Genomic DNA, 20,139 nt, shown 5'->3' on the forward strand with positions numbered 1-20,139 from the left:
TTTCTGCTGCTTCTGTATATCCAGTCTAGGTGAGACATTTTAATTTGAACTGACTTTTTCAAAACCAGCGTGCTTCCCAGATCTATTTTCAGCTCTGTTAATGACTAGTCTGCTTTGCAATATCTACTCTCTACCTCACAAAGTCCTCTGAGGCTTGAAAGGTTTTGGAGGTAGAAAAATGCCTTGCAGTCTTGTTTCTTCATATTTCTGCGATGATTTTTTAAAAATTATTAACTCTCCTGCATCTCGTTCAAAGCCTTTGCTGCCTTGTGTCTGGGAAGGGCTGTGTGAGATTAACCCTAGAGAAAAGCCAAGCAGTGTGCAATCCAATAATTGTAGACATGTAAATCTTTCTTCTTCGTTTTTTAAAACAAAAGATGTCAATGCTATCTTTTCCCTAAAACAATTAAAACATAACTGCATATCTGTGCTAGAAATACTGTACTGTGTCACTTAAAAGCTAACTTCTAGCCCAATGCATGCTTTCTCTGTTGTGTCTTGGGTGTGTTGAATGGTTTTGTCTAATGCTTTTTTAGGCAATTTGTTTTGGGTCTGGGTTGTGCTGTCACTTTTGTGTCTGTGGACAGTTGGTAGTTGTGAAGGCTACAACTTAGTCTGCATTTCTTATATGTCCAGTAGTGATGCCAAAGTTACCAAAGTATAATTATCCATCAGTAGTTAACGTGGTAACATCACAGAAGAAGACACTTGTGAGGTTGTGGTTCCTCTTTTGCAGTTAGAAAAACATCACACCTTGCATCTTGTGTGGGCATGAGTGTCAATCACAGGTCAAAGTCAGGATCAGCTTTGCATGACATGCATGGCCTGCCATTTATTTTATTATATTCTTTATTCTTTGTCAGCTTTGCACTCCACCTTTCAGCAAACAAGCTCCTTTGGCCAAGTTGAAGTAAAGTGCTGATCCAGCCATCATTCCACTTGCGGTAAATTGTGCTCTGCAAACGTATGCAGCAAAACAGAGGTTTAGTGTCCAAATCCTTGCACAGATATTCACATACTGGAACTTGCAACCCATCCAATGAAAAACTGCCCTGTTCACCATGGCTTCATCCCCAGGGTCAAAATCAGGGTGAAGCATGGTTACTAACACAATTAAAATAAGGTCTGCTTTGGCCCTTAGTGAGCAGTGAGAGGAGAAACAGTAGCCTGGAGCAGGACCTCTGCCCTTTTGGAAAAGAAATTTAAAAGGCACAAAGCGTGTATTGTTTCATTTTCTTTTTATAGCTGTTGGAGTGTAGAGATTTAGAGATTTCCGTTCCATATGAAAGCTTCATAGCTCTGCTCTTCTAGGTCATCTATGGTCATCTGGTTTCTCTGATGGAAGTAAGGAGACACCACAGCTTGGTGGGAGAATAAATGCTTTGCAAACACAAGGTCCCAGCTTCAGCCCTGCCAGCCACAGCACTAATGAGGCACAAGAAGCACAACTGGTGCCTCTTTGCCATGCCTCTGACATCAGAACATCCTCTCGGTCTTCAGCTGAATGTAGCAAAGTACCCACTAAGTCAGGGCTGTCCAACAGGTTGATACAACTTTGAGTCTTCCTCCCCCCCAAAAAGCTCAACAACTTTGGTCAATCTAATGGGTAGATCACTACCAGTTTTTTTATAGTGGGAGTAGATCGCAGTCTCTTGGGAGCTGGACATGCCTGCTCTAAGTGAATGTAGCTGAACAGCCAATGGGTGTACTAACATAAGCCTGAGGCATCATCTGTTCCCTCCATACATATTCACCGACCACATGGAGGGATTGATCTGAAAAGGGACATAGAGATGGCACCAACTGCAACTGTAGTATATCATCGGCACACATCTTTCCTAGCGTAAATTGCCATTTCTGGAAAAGATGAGATTAGGCTATACTTTGCTGTACGTTTTTCAATGCTTGCTGGAAACCTTTTTGTTCAAGCAAGCCTACCCTGCTGTGTTAAAGCTGGCGTGTATTTTGATATAATTTATAATGTATATATTTTAAACCGCTGGCTTTACTTTTTTGAAATTTTTAGGTCAACCTGTTTTTAAACTGCTGATTTTTGTCTATAATTTTATGCAAACTACTTAAGAGATTTTGTGCAATGGAACACTGTACAGATTCGATTTAATAAATAAATACCATATTTTTCGCTCTATAAGACGCACTTTTTCCCTCCTAAAAAGTAAGGGGAAATGTGTGTGTGTCTTATGGAGCGAATGCAGACTGCGCAGCTATCCCAGAAGCCAGAACAGCGAGAGGGATCGCTGAGCTCCCTCTCACTGTTCTAGCTTCTGGCTTAGCCAGGCTCTGTCCCTTCCCCTACCTCCCGCAAAAGCCAGCAAGAGCCGCTCTCCCTTTAAAGAGCCACGCGAACGGGCTGCCCTTCTCCCTCCTCGGGGAAAAGCCTACAAGCGCCGCACGCACACTCCACGCGGCTCATGAAAGGGAAGACTGAGCAAAGCCTGGGATGCATACAGGCTCTGCTCAGCGCTCCCTTTAAAGAATATTTTTTTTCTTGCATTCCCCCTCTAAAAACTAGGTGCGTCTTATGGTCAGGTGCATCCTATGGAGCAAAAAATACAGTAAATGGTCATCTGCAAATGAAACCCCATTTCTCTTTCTCTCCGTTCTGTGCTTGTTTATTATAGTGTCCCATTGTTTCTTGTTCACAGACTCAAATCAGCCCCAAAGAAGGCTGGCAAGTCTATAGTTCCGCCCAAGACCCAGATGGAAGATGTATTTGCACTGTGGTTGCTCCAGAACAAAACCTTTGCTCCAGAGATGCCAAAAGCAAGCAGCTTAGACAACTACTGGAAAAGGTGAGTATGGTCACCAGATAACCTTCATTTTGCCTATTAAGATGCTCATGGAAATATGTTCTTTCCCTCGCTTTTAAATAATATTTTTATTTTCCATTTTAAAAGTTATCGACATCCACTTTCTCTTCTTAATGTTAAACAACACAGGGCAATGAGCACCTGACACAGAGGGTGACAGTACGTAGCAAACGTACTACAGACAAAGTCTGCCCATAATTTCTGCAAAAGCAGCATTTGTGTTTCCCCACGAATTGCAATTAGTGCTGCTGACAATGTCCCAAATAAGTGTTTTGTGAAAAAGAGCTTCTGTGGGCAACAAAAAAAGAACTTTTTAATAATCACCGTAATCTCTTTTGTAGATTTGCAATTTATATTGTAATTTTGTGTGCCATGCTGAAAACAGAAATTGTTGCGCTAGATAATAAAGAGTTCTAAAGATAATCAGGCATTAGTGGCCAGTTTTCCAATTTTAGCTTTTAATAATCTAAAGACAAATGGTGATACTCAGTGCTACATAATTGCCACAGCCAACTTAGTAATTCCCAAACTGAGTGCCATGAAAGAACTGCTGTGAGAAATGAATTTATAATGAAGCACCCATTCAACTTCATAGTAACATCTTGCCTGCCATATCTTTGACTGATTCATTAGACCTTGTTTGCTTCCAGTCAACCACATCTCTGCCTATGGTGGTGTTTGGGGTCATCCAATCCTTACTGGTGTGGAAAGAACTCAACCCCGGACACCACTGTTGTTTGGCTCAGATGCCTGTCTTATTACTGATGACAGGGAGCTGTCCAGCTGCAGTCAGAATTGTCCACAATTTGCCACGTGAAAAGGTAGCAACCCTATGACCTTTCTGTAATACCTCTTTAGAAGTCAAAAGTCCTTGTTTTGGTGGCTAGTGTCTACACTCAGGAAATGAGAAACCCTTGTCAATTCAGCTTAAAGATATGCTCTTGAAATAGCCTACACGCGGGTGGCACTGTGGGTTAAACCACAGAGCCTAGGACTTGCTGATCAGAAGGTGGGCGGTTTGAATCCCCACGACAGAGTGAGCTCCCGTTGCTCGGTCCCAGCTCCTGCCAACCTAGCAGTTCGAAAGCACATCCAAGTGCAAGTAGATAAATAGGTACCCCTCTGGCGGGAAGGTAAACGGCGTTTCCGTGCGCTGCTCTGATTCACCAGAAGTGGCTTAGTCATGCTGGCCACATGACCTGGAAGCTGTACGCCGGCTCCCTCGGCCCATAGAGCGAGATGAGCGCCGCAACCCCAGAGTCGGTCACGACTGGACCTAATGGTCAGGGGTACCTTTACCTTTACTTAACGTGGTAGGCTATCCCTGTTGAAGATCTGGAATCTGATATTATTGAACTGTTTCTGCAGGTTTTTTAAGGTTTCCCTTTCATACACCAAATTAATAAGATTATGGGTAGGAGTGGCAGTAAATTTATGCAGAATAAAGAGAGTGGCCTACTACCAACAAACAAACGATCGAATGAATGAATGAATGCAGTGTTTGTTTTCATGTGATACATCAAAGCATGGAATCCTTCTCTCCACAGTAGAGTTTCTCCACAGAGAAACCCACAACTGGCTCCAGAGATAAGGTGTGATTCAAGGCTAGTCATCAATTGTGCAGTAATCAAGTGCAGAAAAGTAGGCAAGGGATCCATATGTGTGGACCAGTTCTAAGAAATCACAACATGAGGGCAAACCAGGAGAAAGGCAATATTCCACATCAATAGGCACACATAGCCATAAGGCTTTTAAAAACAGCTGGGTTGTCGTGCTGCTGTTCCTCGAAGTTTCAGATGTTACATTGGCTCAGGCATTGTGAAATAAAAGCAAACTGTCTTCCAGAATAAAAGAATTCATGAGCACGGTGGTGGAGGGTGAGGTTATAGACTTCAGTTTTAAAATAATAAGGGAATATTTGTGTAGCTACTCCTGTTCCGGGTTTGTTTGTTAACAGACAAAGGGACCATGCCATTTACACTCTTGCACTAAAATGCTCTCAAGGCTTTCCAGCAATTTCGCAGCACTGATGTTTTCCATATATGTAGCTATCAACCGCATCCATCATAGACAACCTATTGAACTAAAGTAGATCACTTCCAGAATAACAAAAGCATAATATAGGGCCTTCTGAATCTACCTCACCCAGTATTTCCTGTTGGTAGAGTAGCCAGTCAGACATCTCTAGACTGCTTCTCTGGAAAGGCAGAAAGGCAACAGTGCTTCACCATTATTTGTCTCCCAGAAACTAGTTTTCAGAGCTGTTCAGCCTCTGGCCATGTAGTTTTTCTTGGCTCTGCCCTCCAGTTCAATAAGACTCTTCTTGGTGAGTGACTTCATCTTTGTGAAATCGGAAAGACACTGCAATTTGTATATGGAGCCCAAAGAGCCTGGGCCTCCACCCCCTTTATTAAGAACTCAACAAGAAGATCCACTGAAACTGTGATATCTTTTTGCGTAATCGTCAATTCTATTTATGTTACATATAAGGTAGCTAAATTCCTTGCCTCTTTAAGACAAATGTGGAAGCAGATGGTAAAGTGAGAAATTCTTTTTTTGGTTCTTCAGTAAATTCATCCATATCTTTTTAATGCATATTATTCGAGTGTGACAAATTATATTGGTCTGTGACTGTAATAAATACAGTTTTAAAGGATTAACTGCCCATTAGTTAAAACTAACCTTTTCTCCATGAATTTGTCCAGTCCAGACATTAAATCAAATTATAGTGTGTTTTGTGATTTTTACCATAAGCCCCACCCTTGCCACAGGTCTTGCTTAGAAAACCCAAAATATTCTGCACAAACTCAGACTGCTCCTGTATTTTTATGAACGTTTACAGCAGTGGCAAAAAAAACCCAACCCTCCCCTTTTCAACGGTATAATTTGGCACTCCTCACAATAAACATACTCACTTGCTCTTGCTCTTCATTGACTTTTCTTGCTCTCAGTGACAACATAATGTAGGCAAATCTGATTGGTTACTTAGCCATGTGACATTATCCTATTCACTGTGTGATCCCAGATTGTGAGGAATCAATCGTGTGACTAATCTAGGAAGTAGGCAGAAGGAACGGCATGGGAAACCAAATGGCACCAAAGTAGTGGCAGCAATGATGGGAAACAGTGGGTTGTATTCAACTAAATTTTACTCAAAGTAGGCCCATTGGAATTAATGCTCCTTAAGCTCAGGGGGGTAGAATAATGACTACTACTCAGTTTTTCTGAACAATATTCAGAAAAATACTATTCACACAATCAGTGTTTCTGGAACTATTTCTTCCCCATAGTATTTTCAGCCACAAAAGCAAATCTGAATGATATTGAGTACAGCCCTAATAAAATTATTTTAATTTAATCACATTGAGTATGCAAGGAATTTCCCTTTTATGTCGCATTGAATCTTCTTACAGATTCAGATTAACAACAACTCTAGCAAAACAAACAGCCCTAGTTTTGTCACAGTTCTAAGGGGTGTTTTATTTGCTTGACTTGCATAGCGACAAGGATAATAAAAGTTGTGGATTTGCTATTATCACTGGCAGTTTCTCAAAAAGCGCTAAGAGCTAGATAAGTAGCAAATCTGCATTTTGATGAAATACCAGCTTTGCAGTCTTTTTCAACTAGGAGCAGAGTTACAGAAGATTAAGTAATCACAAATCCGTAGCATTGTTTTCTCTGCATCTGTGGGAACTTCTGACCCAACCTATCCCTCAGGGCTGAGTTGGTTTACAAATTTAAAAGTTTAAAGTACGCCTTGCTGCATCAGGTCAGAGGTCCACCTACTCTAGGCTGGTCATTTAAGCAGCACCAAAAATGAGGAAATGCATTACCAAAGAAGAAGGCACCCACCTGCATACAATTTGCACATGGATTCATTGCTATAACTTAAACAGAAATAACATATACCTTACCCCAATGGAGAAGACTGTGACTGGGTGAGCTGTGTGCTTGCTCAGTCCTGCTGTCCTATAGGGCATGGGTGGTGCTGTGGTCTAAACCACTGAACCTCTTGGGCCTGCTGATCAGAAGGTCGGTGGTTCGTATCCCCGTAATGGGGTGAGCTCCTGTCGCTCTGATCCCAGCTCCTGCCAACCTCGCAGATCGAAAGCATGCCGGTGCAAGTAGATAAATAGGTACCGCTGCAGCGGGAACATAAACAGCGTTTCCGTGCACTCTGGTTTCTGCCACAGTGTTCCGTTGCACCAGAAGCGGTTAAGTCATGCTGGCCACATGACTCAGAACTGTCTGTGGACAAACATCGGCTCTCTCAGCCTGAAAGCGTGATGAGCACCACAACCCGATAGTCACCTTTGACTGGACTTAACCGTCCAGGGGTCCTTTTGTGAGATGTAATCCACTGGGAGCAGTCAAGTACAACTTTACCTGTTTTGCTAGAGTGGTCATGCAGGGAATGTTAGTCCAGCCAGTCGAAACTTCCTGTTCCTCCTGACCTGGAGCATCCTTCCTTGCATGTGACTAGTAGGTGGGTGTGACCTTTCCAGACCTTGGGAAAGGCCAAGTCACTCAGCCACCTCCCTCTCTTCGGTCTTCTTTTTCATCCTGCCAAATTCCTGATTCACCTGGACTGGACTGCTGCAAGCCAGCAGTCCCCCAGGTTATCTCCCATATGGGGTAAACCTGTTTGTACAGCCTAAAGTTTGCCTTCAGGGATCACACTATGTTCTGCCTGATCATGAGTAAAACTACTTTTTGTTACTTATGAATAAGACTGTTACGTCTTTATTCTTTTAGGAGGGATCAAAGGGGTCTTACCAGGAATAATAAAACATATCTCAATCTGGGCAAGTCAGATTGAATTGTTTGTTGTCTTAAAAGTCTCACACAAGTCTACAACCGGTTTTCTGTTGCAAAGGGGGGGGGGAGTGAAGAAACTTCCTAGCGCAAGTTAGGAAGCATATTAATAATCAATATATCCTCTCTTGCCACCCTCAACATTCCCACACCTTTACCTTTCTTTACCTTTACCTTTACCTGCTGTCCAGCTTTTAATTGCTGGTGGCCATCTGCATCTTGTTCTAGCACTGAAAGATGCCACTGGAAGCTCACAATCAGACTATGAAAGTATTCCAAGGTATAATGCTTTTCAATATGGAGCTTCCTCCATTTGTGAAGATGAAGCCAGGGAGTCAGTTGGCAAAGGTTGGAACTAAAGCACCATGGACAGACTTCCATGTGGGCACCATGGCTCTCCACTCTGCAGTTTATACCACAACAATTCACTCTTGAATACGATACAGTACAATACGATAATCTTTATTGTCATTGTCCCATACAGAACAACGAAATTGAAAAAATCTACATCGGACATTCAAAAACCAACAAGCCTACTATCCCAGCTATCCCAGCCTGGTTAACCCCCTAAAAACTCTGATACCCCGTAATTAAATACAATATACTCCCATAGAGACTACCTTACACTGCGTTTAAAACCAAAATTGCATTTGGATCGAAACTGTTTCTCAGGCGGCTAGTCCTAGTCTTTATAACCCTGTACCGTCTTCCAGAAGGCAGAAGCTGAAAGAGATCATTTCCGGGGTGCGCACTATCCTGCACTATCTCTGCAGCTTTCTTATGGCACCTGGAAGCATAGATTTGATCCAAGGTGCGAAGAGTGCACCCAGTCTCAAGGGGGCTGGAGGAAGCTGCTTCCAGTACGGTGTGAGGAAGGCTGATTACAAAAGGAAATTTCAAGGCATTTGTGGGTATATGTCTGGACACCAGGGCTTTCTTCTTCTTCTTCTTCTTCTTCTTCTTCTTCTTCTTCTTCTTCTTCTTCTTTTAGTTTCTCCTTTTATTTCAGTGAGAAGGAGATCCAATGTGCAGGTTGCACTTCCAAGTACTTGCAGAAGAAAACACTAGCATAGTTCAGGGAAGGTGGGGGATGAGACGCTTTGTACTTGAACAAATATCGCTGTCTCGCATCTTCCAAAGCAGAGACACATCAAAAAGGAAAGTATCAGGAAAGTATAGAATTCGGGGGCTTTGAAAGGAAAATAAATATATGCACTCCAATGTATCAAGAGTCAGGGCTGAACTAAAACCATGACCCCACATCAAAGACCCTGATCCCAGTGTTTCAACAAATCTGGCAGAGTGGGAGTGGGGAAGTATGTGATGTGGTGATGTCACACCAGCACTAAGATTGCCCAGAATTTATAGGGTAGGTAGAGATGAACTTGACATGGAATAGCCATTTATGTCAGCAGTTCTGCTCCTCAGCTCAGAAGGTGGTTCTTTAGTGGTTCTAAGGCCACTGAGAAGCCACATAATATGGTTCACAGCACCTGAAACATTAGCAGAAGCATGCTATATTTTATCTGTGTGGCAGCTCCCCCCCCCCAAAAAAAACCACACACCATATTTCTGGTCTTTTCAGCCTCCCTACCTCATTTTATTTTTTCCCCTTTTGAAAATCCCATCTAAACATTTCTTTTGCATAGTATTTTGGGATTATGAATTGAGGAGTAATGAAATCAAATTTGCTAATTTCTGAGCTAGAATACTTAACATTTTTGTGTTATCTGATATGTTATATACTCTCTTTTAAAACAGTGGCAGCTGAATAGGGAAGCCTGTTTCTGTTCCATGTCATTTTCTCTCAATCATAGGTCCCTTCCATCCCATTATTTTGGATTTTTTAATGCACAAAAAATGTGCTATTATTATTATTATTATTAGAATTTATTTTGCGCATCTTATGCGTTTTGGTACACATTCCAGCCTTAAAATGCATGTTTTGTGTTTCAATCCATTTCCCTTTAAACTATTCATTTTGTGTGCACATTTCCCCCATAAAACAGGGCATTTTTGTTTGAACTAAAACTGCATCACAGAATTTGAAGTGTACAATCCAATTGATTCCCTAGGCTAAAGAGTTCTTGGATGAGCAAAGGCCCAATGTCCTAATGCAATCAAGAAAGCACACTGAAAGTGATGAATTGGTCGCTGAGAGCCCTGAGTTCTTGAGTGACTTCAAATTAGCATGAGAAAACATCCATCCAAAGTCAAGTGTTGTACTCAGAAAAGCAGTCGCTCTCCTCTTTGGTGCACCTGAAAATTCCCCATCCAGATGCCACCCTGTTTTATTTTGTTTTTGTATTTCTGAGGCTGTATCTGGTCCTAGACCCCTGAACTCTTTGGTCTTCATTCCTCAGTTAACCACTATAGGTAAAGGGACCCCTGACCATTAGGTTCAGTTGCGGACGACTCTGGGGTTGTGGCGCTCATCTCGCTTTATTGGCCGAGGCAGCCGGCGTACAGCTTCCAGGTCATGTGGCCAGCATGACTAAGCCACTTCTGGCGAACCAGAGCAGTGCATGAAAACACCGTTTACCTTCCCGCCGGAGCGGTACCTATTTATCTACTTGCACTTTGACGTGCTTTCGAACTGCTAGGTTGGCAGGAGCAGGGACGAGCAATGGGAGCTCACCCCGTTGCGGGGATTCGAACTGCCAACCTTCTGATCGGCAAGTCCTAGGCTCTGTGGTTTAACCCACAGCGCCACCCGTGTCCCTTCTTAACCACTATAGATAGCACCCAAAGGCTGCCCAACAAGCTCTGTGAGAACAGCAGGGGCTCTCCCTTTCCCCTCCATCCTTCTGAAACCAGTCTCCTGCATTCCTCAACAACCTACATGTATCTGAAGCTCAGGGAAAGGGGAACTTTTAGCAGTTTTACAGTGGGGAAGAGGCAGGAACTAAAATATGAAAAGCTTGAGGCACACCCAGAAGATGTGTATGACAGCAGTGGCACTCACCTGACCACTTCCGCTTATTGGGAAGGGGGGGTTGACAGGGTGCAAACACAGTGGCAGAGGCAAGGCAATGCTCCTGCAGGTGCGTTTGCACTGTGGCAACCACTGTACCGCCTGGTATGCAGCATTGCAACCAACTGGAGGTCAGGAGAGTGGCATAGCCATACCACTGATGACAGCAAACAAGGTTTGCCAGGTGCATATTTAACCAGGAGCAGAGTTGGATGGTTCAGTCTATAGTGGTACCTCAGGTTACATACGCTTCAGGTTACATACGCTTCAGGTTACAGATTCCGCTAACCCAGAAATCGTGCTTCAGGTTAAGAACAGTTTCAGGTTAAGTACGGACCTCTAGAACGAATTAAGTACTTAACCTGAGGTACCACTGTATTTTTGATCTGCGTTGCTTTCACATCTGTTCTTAAACCCATTCCATTTTTTTTCTGTATCAACCTGGGAACTTTTAAAAAGTGCATTATTTAAAAATGCATTATATGCATTACTTTGGTGTTTTACACTAAAGTATGGCTTTTATATGCATTTCGGTATGACGTTTAAGTATCAATACCAAAGGTAACTGCATTTGGATATCCCTATCAGTCTGGGAAATGTGAGTCCAGTCATTTCATTTAAAAATACAGACTGCATGTAATCCTCAAGCATCCCTAAGCAGGAGCTTAAGCCAATGTTAGAGAGAGAGAGAGAAACACAAACACACACACATACCGTATTTTTCGCTCTATAGGACGCACTTTTTCCCCTCCAAAAATTAAGGGGAAATGTGTGTGCATCCTATGGAGCAAATGCAGGCTCCTTGGCTTCAGCGATAGCAACGCGAAGCCTCCGAAGCGCAGAGGGAGCGCTCCCTCCGCGCTCCCCAAGCTTCGTGTTGCTTTCACTGAAGCCAAGAGAGCAAGGGGGTCGGTGCACACCAACCCCTCTCGCTCTCCAGGCTTCAGGGATAGCCCCCTGAAGCCTTTGGAGCGCAGCGGGACCTCGCACTGCACTCCAGAGGCTTCGGGTTCCTTTTGCAGAAGCCAGGAGAGCAAGACTCCCTCCGCGCTCCCTCTGCGCTCCCCAAGCTTCGTGTTGCTTTCACTGAAGCCAAGAGAGCAAGGGGGTCGGTGCACACCAACCCCTCTCGCTCTCCAGGCTTCAGGGATAGCCCCCTGAAGCCTTTGGAGCGCAGCGGGACCTCGCACTGCACTCCAGAGGCTTCGGGTTCCTTTTGCAGAAGCCAGGAGAGCAAGACTCTCCTGGCTTCAGCAGACAGGGAGAGCTGCGCAGAGCCCCTTCAGCGAAGCAGGAGGAGAAATGGAAGGGGCTCCATTTCTCCTGCCGCTTTGCTGAAGGGGTACTGAGTAGAGAGTGGGAGAATTTTTTTTCCTTGTTCTCCCCCTCTAAAACAAGGTGTGTCCTGTGGTCGGATGCGTCCTATAGTGCATTCTATAGAGCGAAAAATACGGTATATATTTGTGGGTGGGTGGGTGTGGTGGGTGGGTGGGTGTCTGTCTCTGTGTGTGTGTGTGTGCTCGCGCGCACATGTGTGTGTTCACAGCATTTACATCTTTTAGCCATACACTCACACCCACTTAGGTGTACACTTTAAACTATGTAATGTATGAAGCAGCCATAAGAGACTGCTTCCATATCAGCCTGTGGTTGTTACTGATCCCCAGCACTGTCCTGAACTGACCTAAGAGCAACACACACACCTTGCTCCAGGCTACTACAGTATTTAATATATATATTTGTGCAAAAATATGCAGCTCTGCCTCAGCATCGATGTTCCTCTTTTGCTGAGTTGCCACAATATGTTCTTTTTTGCAGGCATTGTTTGATGGGGTAAAGGGACAGGTTCAAATTCTGTACCTCCACAGTCTCATTAATTTTAGAAGGGGTCGTACCTGTACAAAACGAGACTGTGTTTCCAATTCGCTGTTCTTCTGAATTTCAGAGCTCAGCAAAATGCCTAGCAAATCTGAATGCTGACACATGCCAGCGTATCATTCAGCGTTTGATATAACAGCATTTTTATGCGTGAGAAAGGAAACTTAAGTATATAGATAGATAGACAGTATATTCTGAGAGCATAATTGATGTTCTTCCTTAACAGGTTCAGAATATGTCCCAGTCCATTGAAGTTTTAAACCTACGGACTCAAAGAGATTTCCAGTACGTTTTAAGGATGGAAACACAAATGAAAGGGCTGAAGGCCAAGTTCCGGCAAATTGAAGATGACCGGAAGACACTAATGACAAAGCATTTTCAAGTATGTTTGACTTTTCTCTTCTTTTAATGATCATTTGAATGACTGCCAGAAGTGATGCGCTTGTGAGGAACAATGTGTGGCCGGCAAAGCTGTCGACTTGAAATGCTTGTCCGTAAGCGCATAATGAAGCCCCTTGTTTCTGCCGCGATCATCCCTCTCGCTGCAGCGTTTCGCTGTGATGGGAAGTGACCATTAATTACTGACACAATAGTGGGGGGGAAATGTCACCACTGCAGAACAGAATCCTATTTTCACGGCATCCATGACGGGGTTCCCACCGGGAGATTTAGATGCAAAACAGCCTCTGTTTGTGATAAATGAAGCACACCCGGCAGAATTATTAAGAAAACAGCAAGGAGCGACAGTGTCCCTTTAAACTCTGACATTCTGTACTTTCCAGGGTGGGAAAGTTTATAAGGAGAGAAGTTCATGTTGCTTTAATCCAGGCATAGGCAAACTCCGGTCCTCCAGATGTTTGGGACTACAATTCCCATCATCCCTAGCTAACAGGACCAGTGGTCAGGGATGATGGGAATTGTAGTCCCAAACATCTGGAGGACCGGAGTTTGCCTATGCCTGCTTTAATTGGTAGCACTGTGGGTTTTTCAGTTGTTGTGTCTGAGTTTGTTGTTGTTTTAAAAAAAGGCATGATAGGTTGTTGGCTCTCTTTTATAAAAAATCATGATTTTTATTGAGTTTTCCATGTTTCATTTCATTTTATAATACATATACCAAGCTTACATTACTACTCCAAGCGAGCAATGACTTCCTTCCATCACTCTTTCTGACTTTCCTATTATTTTAACATATTTGTCACATTTCTATAATCACTTCTTTACCATATATAATCATTTAATAATCACCCTTTCATTTCTAAATTAGCTCCCTCATTCCACATTACAAAACATTTCACGTTAATGCTACAAACTTTTTCAGGTGTTTACAACTTTCTTTCAAATAATTTATAAATTTGCTCCAGTCCCTTTGAAATCTTTCGTCGGGTCGATTCCTAATTTTCTCTGTCAACTTCGCCAGTTCCACATACTCTACCATCTTTATCTGCCAGTCGTCTAGGGTGGGGAGCTCTTGCTGTTTCCATAGGTTGTTGGCTCTTGTTAAACATGAAGTAATGTTCTTCGTTTTATTTCATTTTTGTTAATATTTTTAAGTTTTACAATGTATCAGCTACAAAAGTTCCAAATAATAACATTACAACAGGTTGAAAACTGCATAAGGCTGCATGTCGCCCCCGTGCTTGTTATTCCAAGCATCTAGAAGAACACCTATTTCTCCATCAATTTATTGGGTTGATTTATTTGTAACTGCCTTTAGTAAGTTAGTTTAATCATTGTCACAATAGACCAGATCTTTTCAATCCATTCAAAAACAAGAATTGAGCGCCTCTTTTTCTATTTTTTCACAGTCACTACCTTTGCAGCAGCAACATAATTGGGATGGTTCCTTACATAATTATCCTCGTCTGATTTTTTTTAATCCAATTTTTTCCTGGAAGTGGAACCAACTGCCCTTTTTTCCTCCCTCCCCCTTCCTTAATCAGAATTTTATTTTGAGACAAAGTTAAAAATACAAGCAAAGAAAGGAACTTGCAGTGGAACAAGATTAGTAAAGAAAAAAAACAAACTTACTGATAATCATCAATCCTTTGATTATTATGCATGTTGAACAACTAGCTCACTGACTTTGCTATATGTATAATGTACATTGTAGCCAGGCACTTGTATCTGGCTGGAATTTGATCACACTCTTGAATGGCTTCCACATAGGAAATAAATGAACACCCCCATGCCACAATACATAATGAGGGTTCCTTGCTTGCTGCACTTGCGGACAGTGGCGTAGCGTGGGGGGTGCAGGGGGGCCGGCCACACCGGGCGCAACATCTAGGGGATAGGGTTAGGGGGCGCAAATCCACGGGTTAGGGGGTGCAAATTACTTGCCTTGCCCCGGGTGCTGACAACCCACGCTACGCCACTGCTTGCGGATTATGTACATAATTGTACAGCTGGGGCTTTAGGGGAGCCTCCAGAGCAGGTTTTGGGGCTCATAGACAGAGGAAATTGGAGTCCTGTTACACCAGCAAAGCCGCTCTAGTACAACACTGGATACAAACAGGGCCGTCTTTACCAGAGGGTGCAAGGGGTGTGGGGCACCCAGGTGCCGAATTCTGGGGGGTGCCAGGCGCAAGCTGCCGAAACTCTTAACAATCTACCTGTTATGAAATAATAAATAATTTCGACCAAGCTAGAAAAACAAAATACATATATACCTAGGTATTACCAAAATGTATTACCTACTGTTTCACTAAAGGACTTTCAACTTTGTGCGCTCATTTACCAAAGACGCGCCGCACCAGCGGCAGCACTTGTCATTCACAATGGCGGCGTTTGTCATTCACAACTGTGCCATGCACACAAAATTAACTCTTACATCAAAATATTATGTTACGTATTGTGTTGAGCTGCTATGCGGCAGTAGGGTCAATGGCACCTTTGACACGACTGATGTTTCTCCTAAGTAGGTGCCTAAACAATACTTACAAGTTTAAGTGTGGTGGTGTTGTGTATAAATAAATGAGCAAATAAAAAAGTTTGTTTCTTTTTCCTCCCTTCTTTTGTAAACAAGAGATAAGGCATAAGCATGGTGTCTGACATAAGCATATTAAAAGTTAATTTGGGGGCACTGGGCGGATCTTTGCACCCTGGCAGCACATATACTAAAGACAGCGCTGAATACAAACCATTATGATTGCTTTGGAGACTTCCAATTACATACTACACACAACTTTGTCACTATATACAATTGCTGAAGAAGATAATTCTGCAGAATGAAAGATCTTTACATTTCAAATCCATTTTTTCCCCTGACATTTGTACGGAGTGCTGCTATCTGTATCTGTCTTCTCTCTATCCCTTGTCTAGTTTACATGCATGTGCACAGTGGAAAAGACACCACAATCCTCTGCAAAAAAGTGTTTTGATATGCTTGTAATTTGTGATTGCACCTTTTGATTCTTTTTGTGTGGTGTTCTAATGTAGAGGAACGAAAGCGAGCAATAAGTAACAATCCAAGCTGGCTTCTGATTTCTTTTTGGAAGAGTTAAAACAAACAAACAGCAGTGCAATTGTGCACTTTGCCAAGGCAGGGGAGTCAGAGAAGCTACAAATGAACCAAAGAAATGGAAAACTAGGACAAACTGCACATGCTCCAGTTCGGAAATCTAGACTGGAACCAATTTTAGAGATTATACAGGTTTCACCAGAACAGAGTGAGGTTATAGGTCACTAGAGGAGACAACTAACTCATCCCTAACCAGGGCCATTAGACCCCAGCTCCTTTCTCACTGCACCAATATGGTAACTTGGCAGAAGAGGGATCTTCTGGCCTACTCTCTGCAATGCATTGTGCCAGTACTGCAGAGGGCCAGAAAAGAGATCAAATGACACAATGGAGCCAATAGCATTTTACATGACTCTACAATGAGTCTGGCTCCTGCTCAGTCAGAGCAACTTGACTTTCCAACAAAAGCCAAGTTGCCGTTCTCCCAGCTTCTCTCTTAGCTGCCCTGCTCAACAGTGTGTTGCATTACCAGTTTGTCGGCTCCCCATTCTGTCAACAAGTCAACTCACCTTTCTTCTAGACTCCTCTGGCTGCCTTGCTTCACCTCCTCTCACCCGCCTGCTCTGACAGGTAGCTTTCAGAAATGCTCCCCACTATCTAACCTAAGGACGAGAGCAATTCAAAAACAAAACCAGGTTGTCTCGGTTGGAGAAACGCTCCCTTTAAGATGCTCTTTTCCTGCCCAAGAAAGGTTCAGAATGGTGTAACTACAGGATATGTCCATAGCTGTACAAGACTCAACGACAATTCCTATCATCATTGGCAATAATGGGAAGCTTGTATTGTGCCATTCAAGTATTTTGTATTGTCATTACACTTTTCGTGGCCCTAGCGTTAAGGTCAGCATCCAGCAGTTCCAATGAGAGCTGTCAAGGGCAACATCATGTTCTGAACACTGTAACCTTTTAAAAGACCCGATATTTGGATTGGCTGGACCTTCAGCTTTGAATGGGTCCTTTGACTGGCATTTTAAAAGGAGTGCAAAGCAATCATATTACTCAGTAATTTTAAAAGGTCAGAATAACAGGCCGTGCTTCTTTCTTTTGGAAGAGCAATCTGTGAGATTGCTCAGTGCACTTCATGCTTAAACTGGGGACTGAGCACAATGGTACAGAGCAGGCTTTGTATGCACAATGACCAAAGTGCAATTTATATGCTTCCTAGTTGTGTTAGAATGCAATGAACACATTTCTTATCTGTAACCAATATGGCCCACTTTTGAAAACTTGTAAAATAGAGGTTCAGTTTTCCTTTTACTGGCATATGCTTGATCAGACATCTTAAGCAACTGAATTAGCTCAAACAAATTTCAATCAAGAGGTGGGTTGTTTTTTTATAAAAAGCCTATTTCACTTGTGGAGAAAAAGAAGCAATCTGTCGCCCTGTGGATATCATAGTCACATTACGGTGTTTTTATCTCGTTCACATTCTGAAAAGGCTGATCTGCCTCTTAGAGTGTGTGCAGGAAATGGGAGGATCTTTTAGAAAATGCATTTCTACCCATTGATTATTACAGACAATCTGAGCACTCATGTGTTCCCTACTTATGAAGCTTTCCCTGCTTAAGTGATGTCAGCTTTGCCATTGAGTCTGTGCATCCAACTGAGAATTGCAGTTCCTGAACTAGTGCTTGGAGAGCAGAATCGAGTACACTGGGTAGACATTCCTCATCTGTAGGGATGCCCACAAAAGTTAAAGGTAAAGGGACCCCTGACCATTAGGTCCAGTCATGACCGACTCTGGGGTTGCGGCGCTCATCTTGCTTTATTGGCCGAGGGAGCGGGCGTACAGTTTCCGGGTCATGTGGCCAGCATGACTGAGCCACTTCTGGAGAACCAGAGCAGCACACGGAAACGCCGTTTACCTTCCCGCCAGAGCGGTACCTATTTATCTACTTGCACTTTGATGTACTTTTGAACTACTAGGTTGGCGGGAGCAGGGACCAAGCAACAGGAGCTCACCCCGTCACTAGGATTTGAACCGGCGACCTTCCGATCAACAAGTCCTAGGCTCTGTGGTTTAACCCACAGCACCACCCACGTCCACGAAAGTTATTAGCGCCACGAAAGTTATTAGCTGCAAAAAAAAAAAACAACCCAACACCAACCTGCTGTGAGCTGACAGCAGAGGGATGAAGAGTGCTGCCCCTTCTTCAGTAGCCTGCTGATATTTTCATTTCTTCTGGCAGCCTACATGGTTCTGTTTGGGGCACAAAGGAGGGAGAGATTGCTCCATTCCTCCTTTGCCAGCCCACTCACTCAACTGCACAGGATCCCATTCGCTTGCCTTTGGCTACCAGGATTAAATACAAGGCTGCATTTGGATCATTTTGGATCCTTTGTAAAAAAAATTCTCTGGCATAAAAGTGTACCAGTCCATTTGGTTTCTTTTCTTTTCTTTAAAAAATGCAATCTTCAGATCTTAAACCACAGCCTTCATGCTCATCTAACTGCAGGCAATAAATACCACTTTGGCCCAGGTGCCAAATCATGGCTTGGTGCAAAGAAGCAAACATGCAGGTTCCCAGAGCAAAATTCACAGCCACAGCACTCCTCCCGAGTCTGGTTGCTGCCACACTACATTGTAAAAGACCACGGACCAGAGTACCCATCTGCATGTACACAAATGTTTAAAGATGTGTGTTCATGCATATGTTAAGAGGACTATAAGTTGAGCAGTTAGTGTGCATATCAACCAGCCATTGTGAACATTCACTGGACCTCATGGAGAATCCTTCCAAGACATGGGTAGGCATCCTAAGGCCCGGGGGCCGTATCCTGCCCAATCACCTTCTAAATCCAGCCTGCAGACGGTCCGGGAATCAGCGTGTTTTTACATGAGTAGAATGTGTCCTTTTATTTAAAACGGGCCTCTGGGTTATTTGTGGAGCTTGCCTGATGTTTTTACATGAGCAGAATGTGTGGTTTTATTTGTGGGGCATAGGAATTCGTGGGGTTATTTGTGGGGCATAGGAATTCATTCATTATTTTTTTTCAAAATATAGTTTGGCACCCCACAAGGTCTGAGGGACAGTGGACCGGTCCCCTGCTGAAAAAGTTTGCTGACCCCTGTTCCAAGAGGCCAGGTGAATTGTGCACAATGGCTGGTTGTTATGCACATGAACTGCCCGTCTTATGTCTCCCTTGACATATATATTGTTCAAGTTTGTTAAAGGAAGAACAACCGTGAACAAATTAAGCACATTTGCCCCATAGAGTAACAGACTTCTGTAAGTTGCTTCAGGAAATGGAGGCTGAGGTCTATAGTTCTTTCCTTTTACCCATATCGAAACCACTATTGAAACGAAGCCCAACGGTGTACATAGTCATGTCACTGCGTTCATAAATTAAGATCTCTGGAACAGAAAGAGGATTTAATGTCCCATTTGTGAAGGTCTGTGTGAGTTTATGGTTCTGTGTCTAACAAAACGCTCCCTCGATTCATCCTTTCCAAGCGGATATCATTTCAAGATTTCTGGGCATCAACAAAAAGTGGAATCTTTCTCATGAGTATAACATTATATAAGAGAACTGCAAAGGGGGCTCTAGTTACTCTAATGTATTTATGGTAATAACATTTCCGCATGTAATTTAAAAATGCAATTTACATCTATTTAAATTAGCTATATGTAAAACATACCTTTTGACATTGCCTGTGGATTTTTACCCCACCTCATCACCGGAATTAATATTTCCCAGGTGATATTCCCCCCCCATTAAAAAATTCATTAAATTGAAATGGTTGATACAATTAATTTAAATGTACTTTTGTCGAAACACTGGAACCACTATCATCATTATTATGCAGCATGGTACAGTGAAACAAAAACACCTCAAGGGATAAACCCATTCACTGAGCTGAAGACTGATTTTACAATATCAGCTCATTTCTCTCAACATCATGAGGGCATTTCTCAACCATCATAGGCAAAGCTTTCTTCTTAGAACCACTTTAGTAATGTATCATGAAATGTAGCGATTCTCTTTATTCCAAATGAGCAAATGCCAAAACCCAATGCAGGCAGGCAGGCAATGATTTCTGCTGGAGTCAGTGGAACCAAATCATGTCCTATCCAGATTATCCTTTTTTGTGTGTGCGCTTCCTCAGTGGTTGCCGCCAAC

The 20,139-nt window shown here is 43.0% G+C and overlaps 1 protein-coding gene across 2 annotated transcripts in view; it reads left to right on the top strand.

Moving 5' to 3' along the window:
* Positions 1–20,139, top strand: part of OLFM3 (olfactomedin 3) — a 168,650-nt gene that overhangs the window by 121,611 nt on the left and 26,900 nt on the right. For both annotated transcript variants that reach the window (XM_053391598.1, XM_053391597.1), the window contains exons 2-3: positions 2,667–2,813; positions 12,725–12,880. In XM_053391598.1, coding sequence (XP_053247573.1) covers positions 2,667–2,813; positions 12,725–12,880 — 303 coding nt within the window. The remainder of the gene's footprint in view (positions 1–2,666; positions 2,814–12,724; positions 12,881–20,139) is intronic.

Source organism: Podarcis raffonei, chromosome 6 (assembly GCF_027172205.1).
Source record: "Podarcis raffonei isolate rPodRaf1 chromosome 6, rPodRaf1.pri, whole genome shotgun sequence".
Lineage (NCBI taxonomy): Eukaryota > Metazoa > Chordata > Lepidosauria > Squamata > Lacertidae > Podarcis > Podarcis raffonei.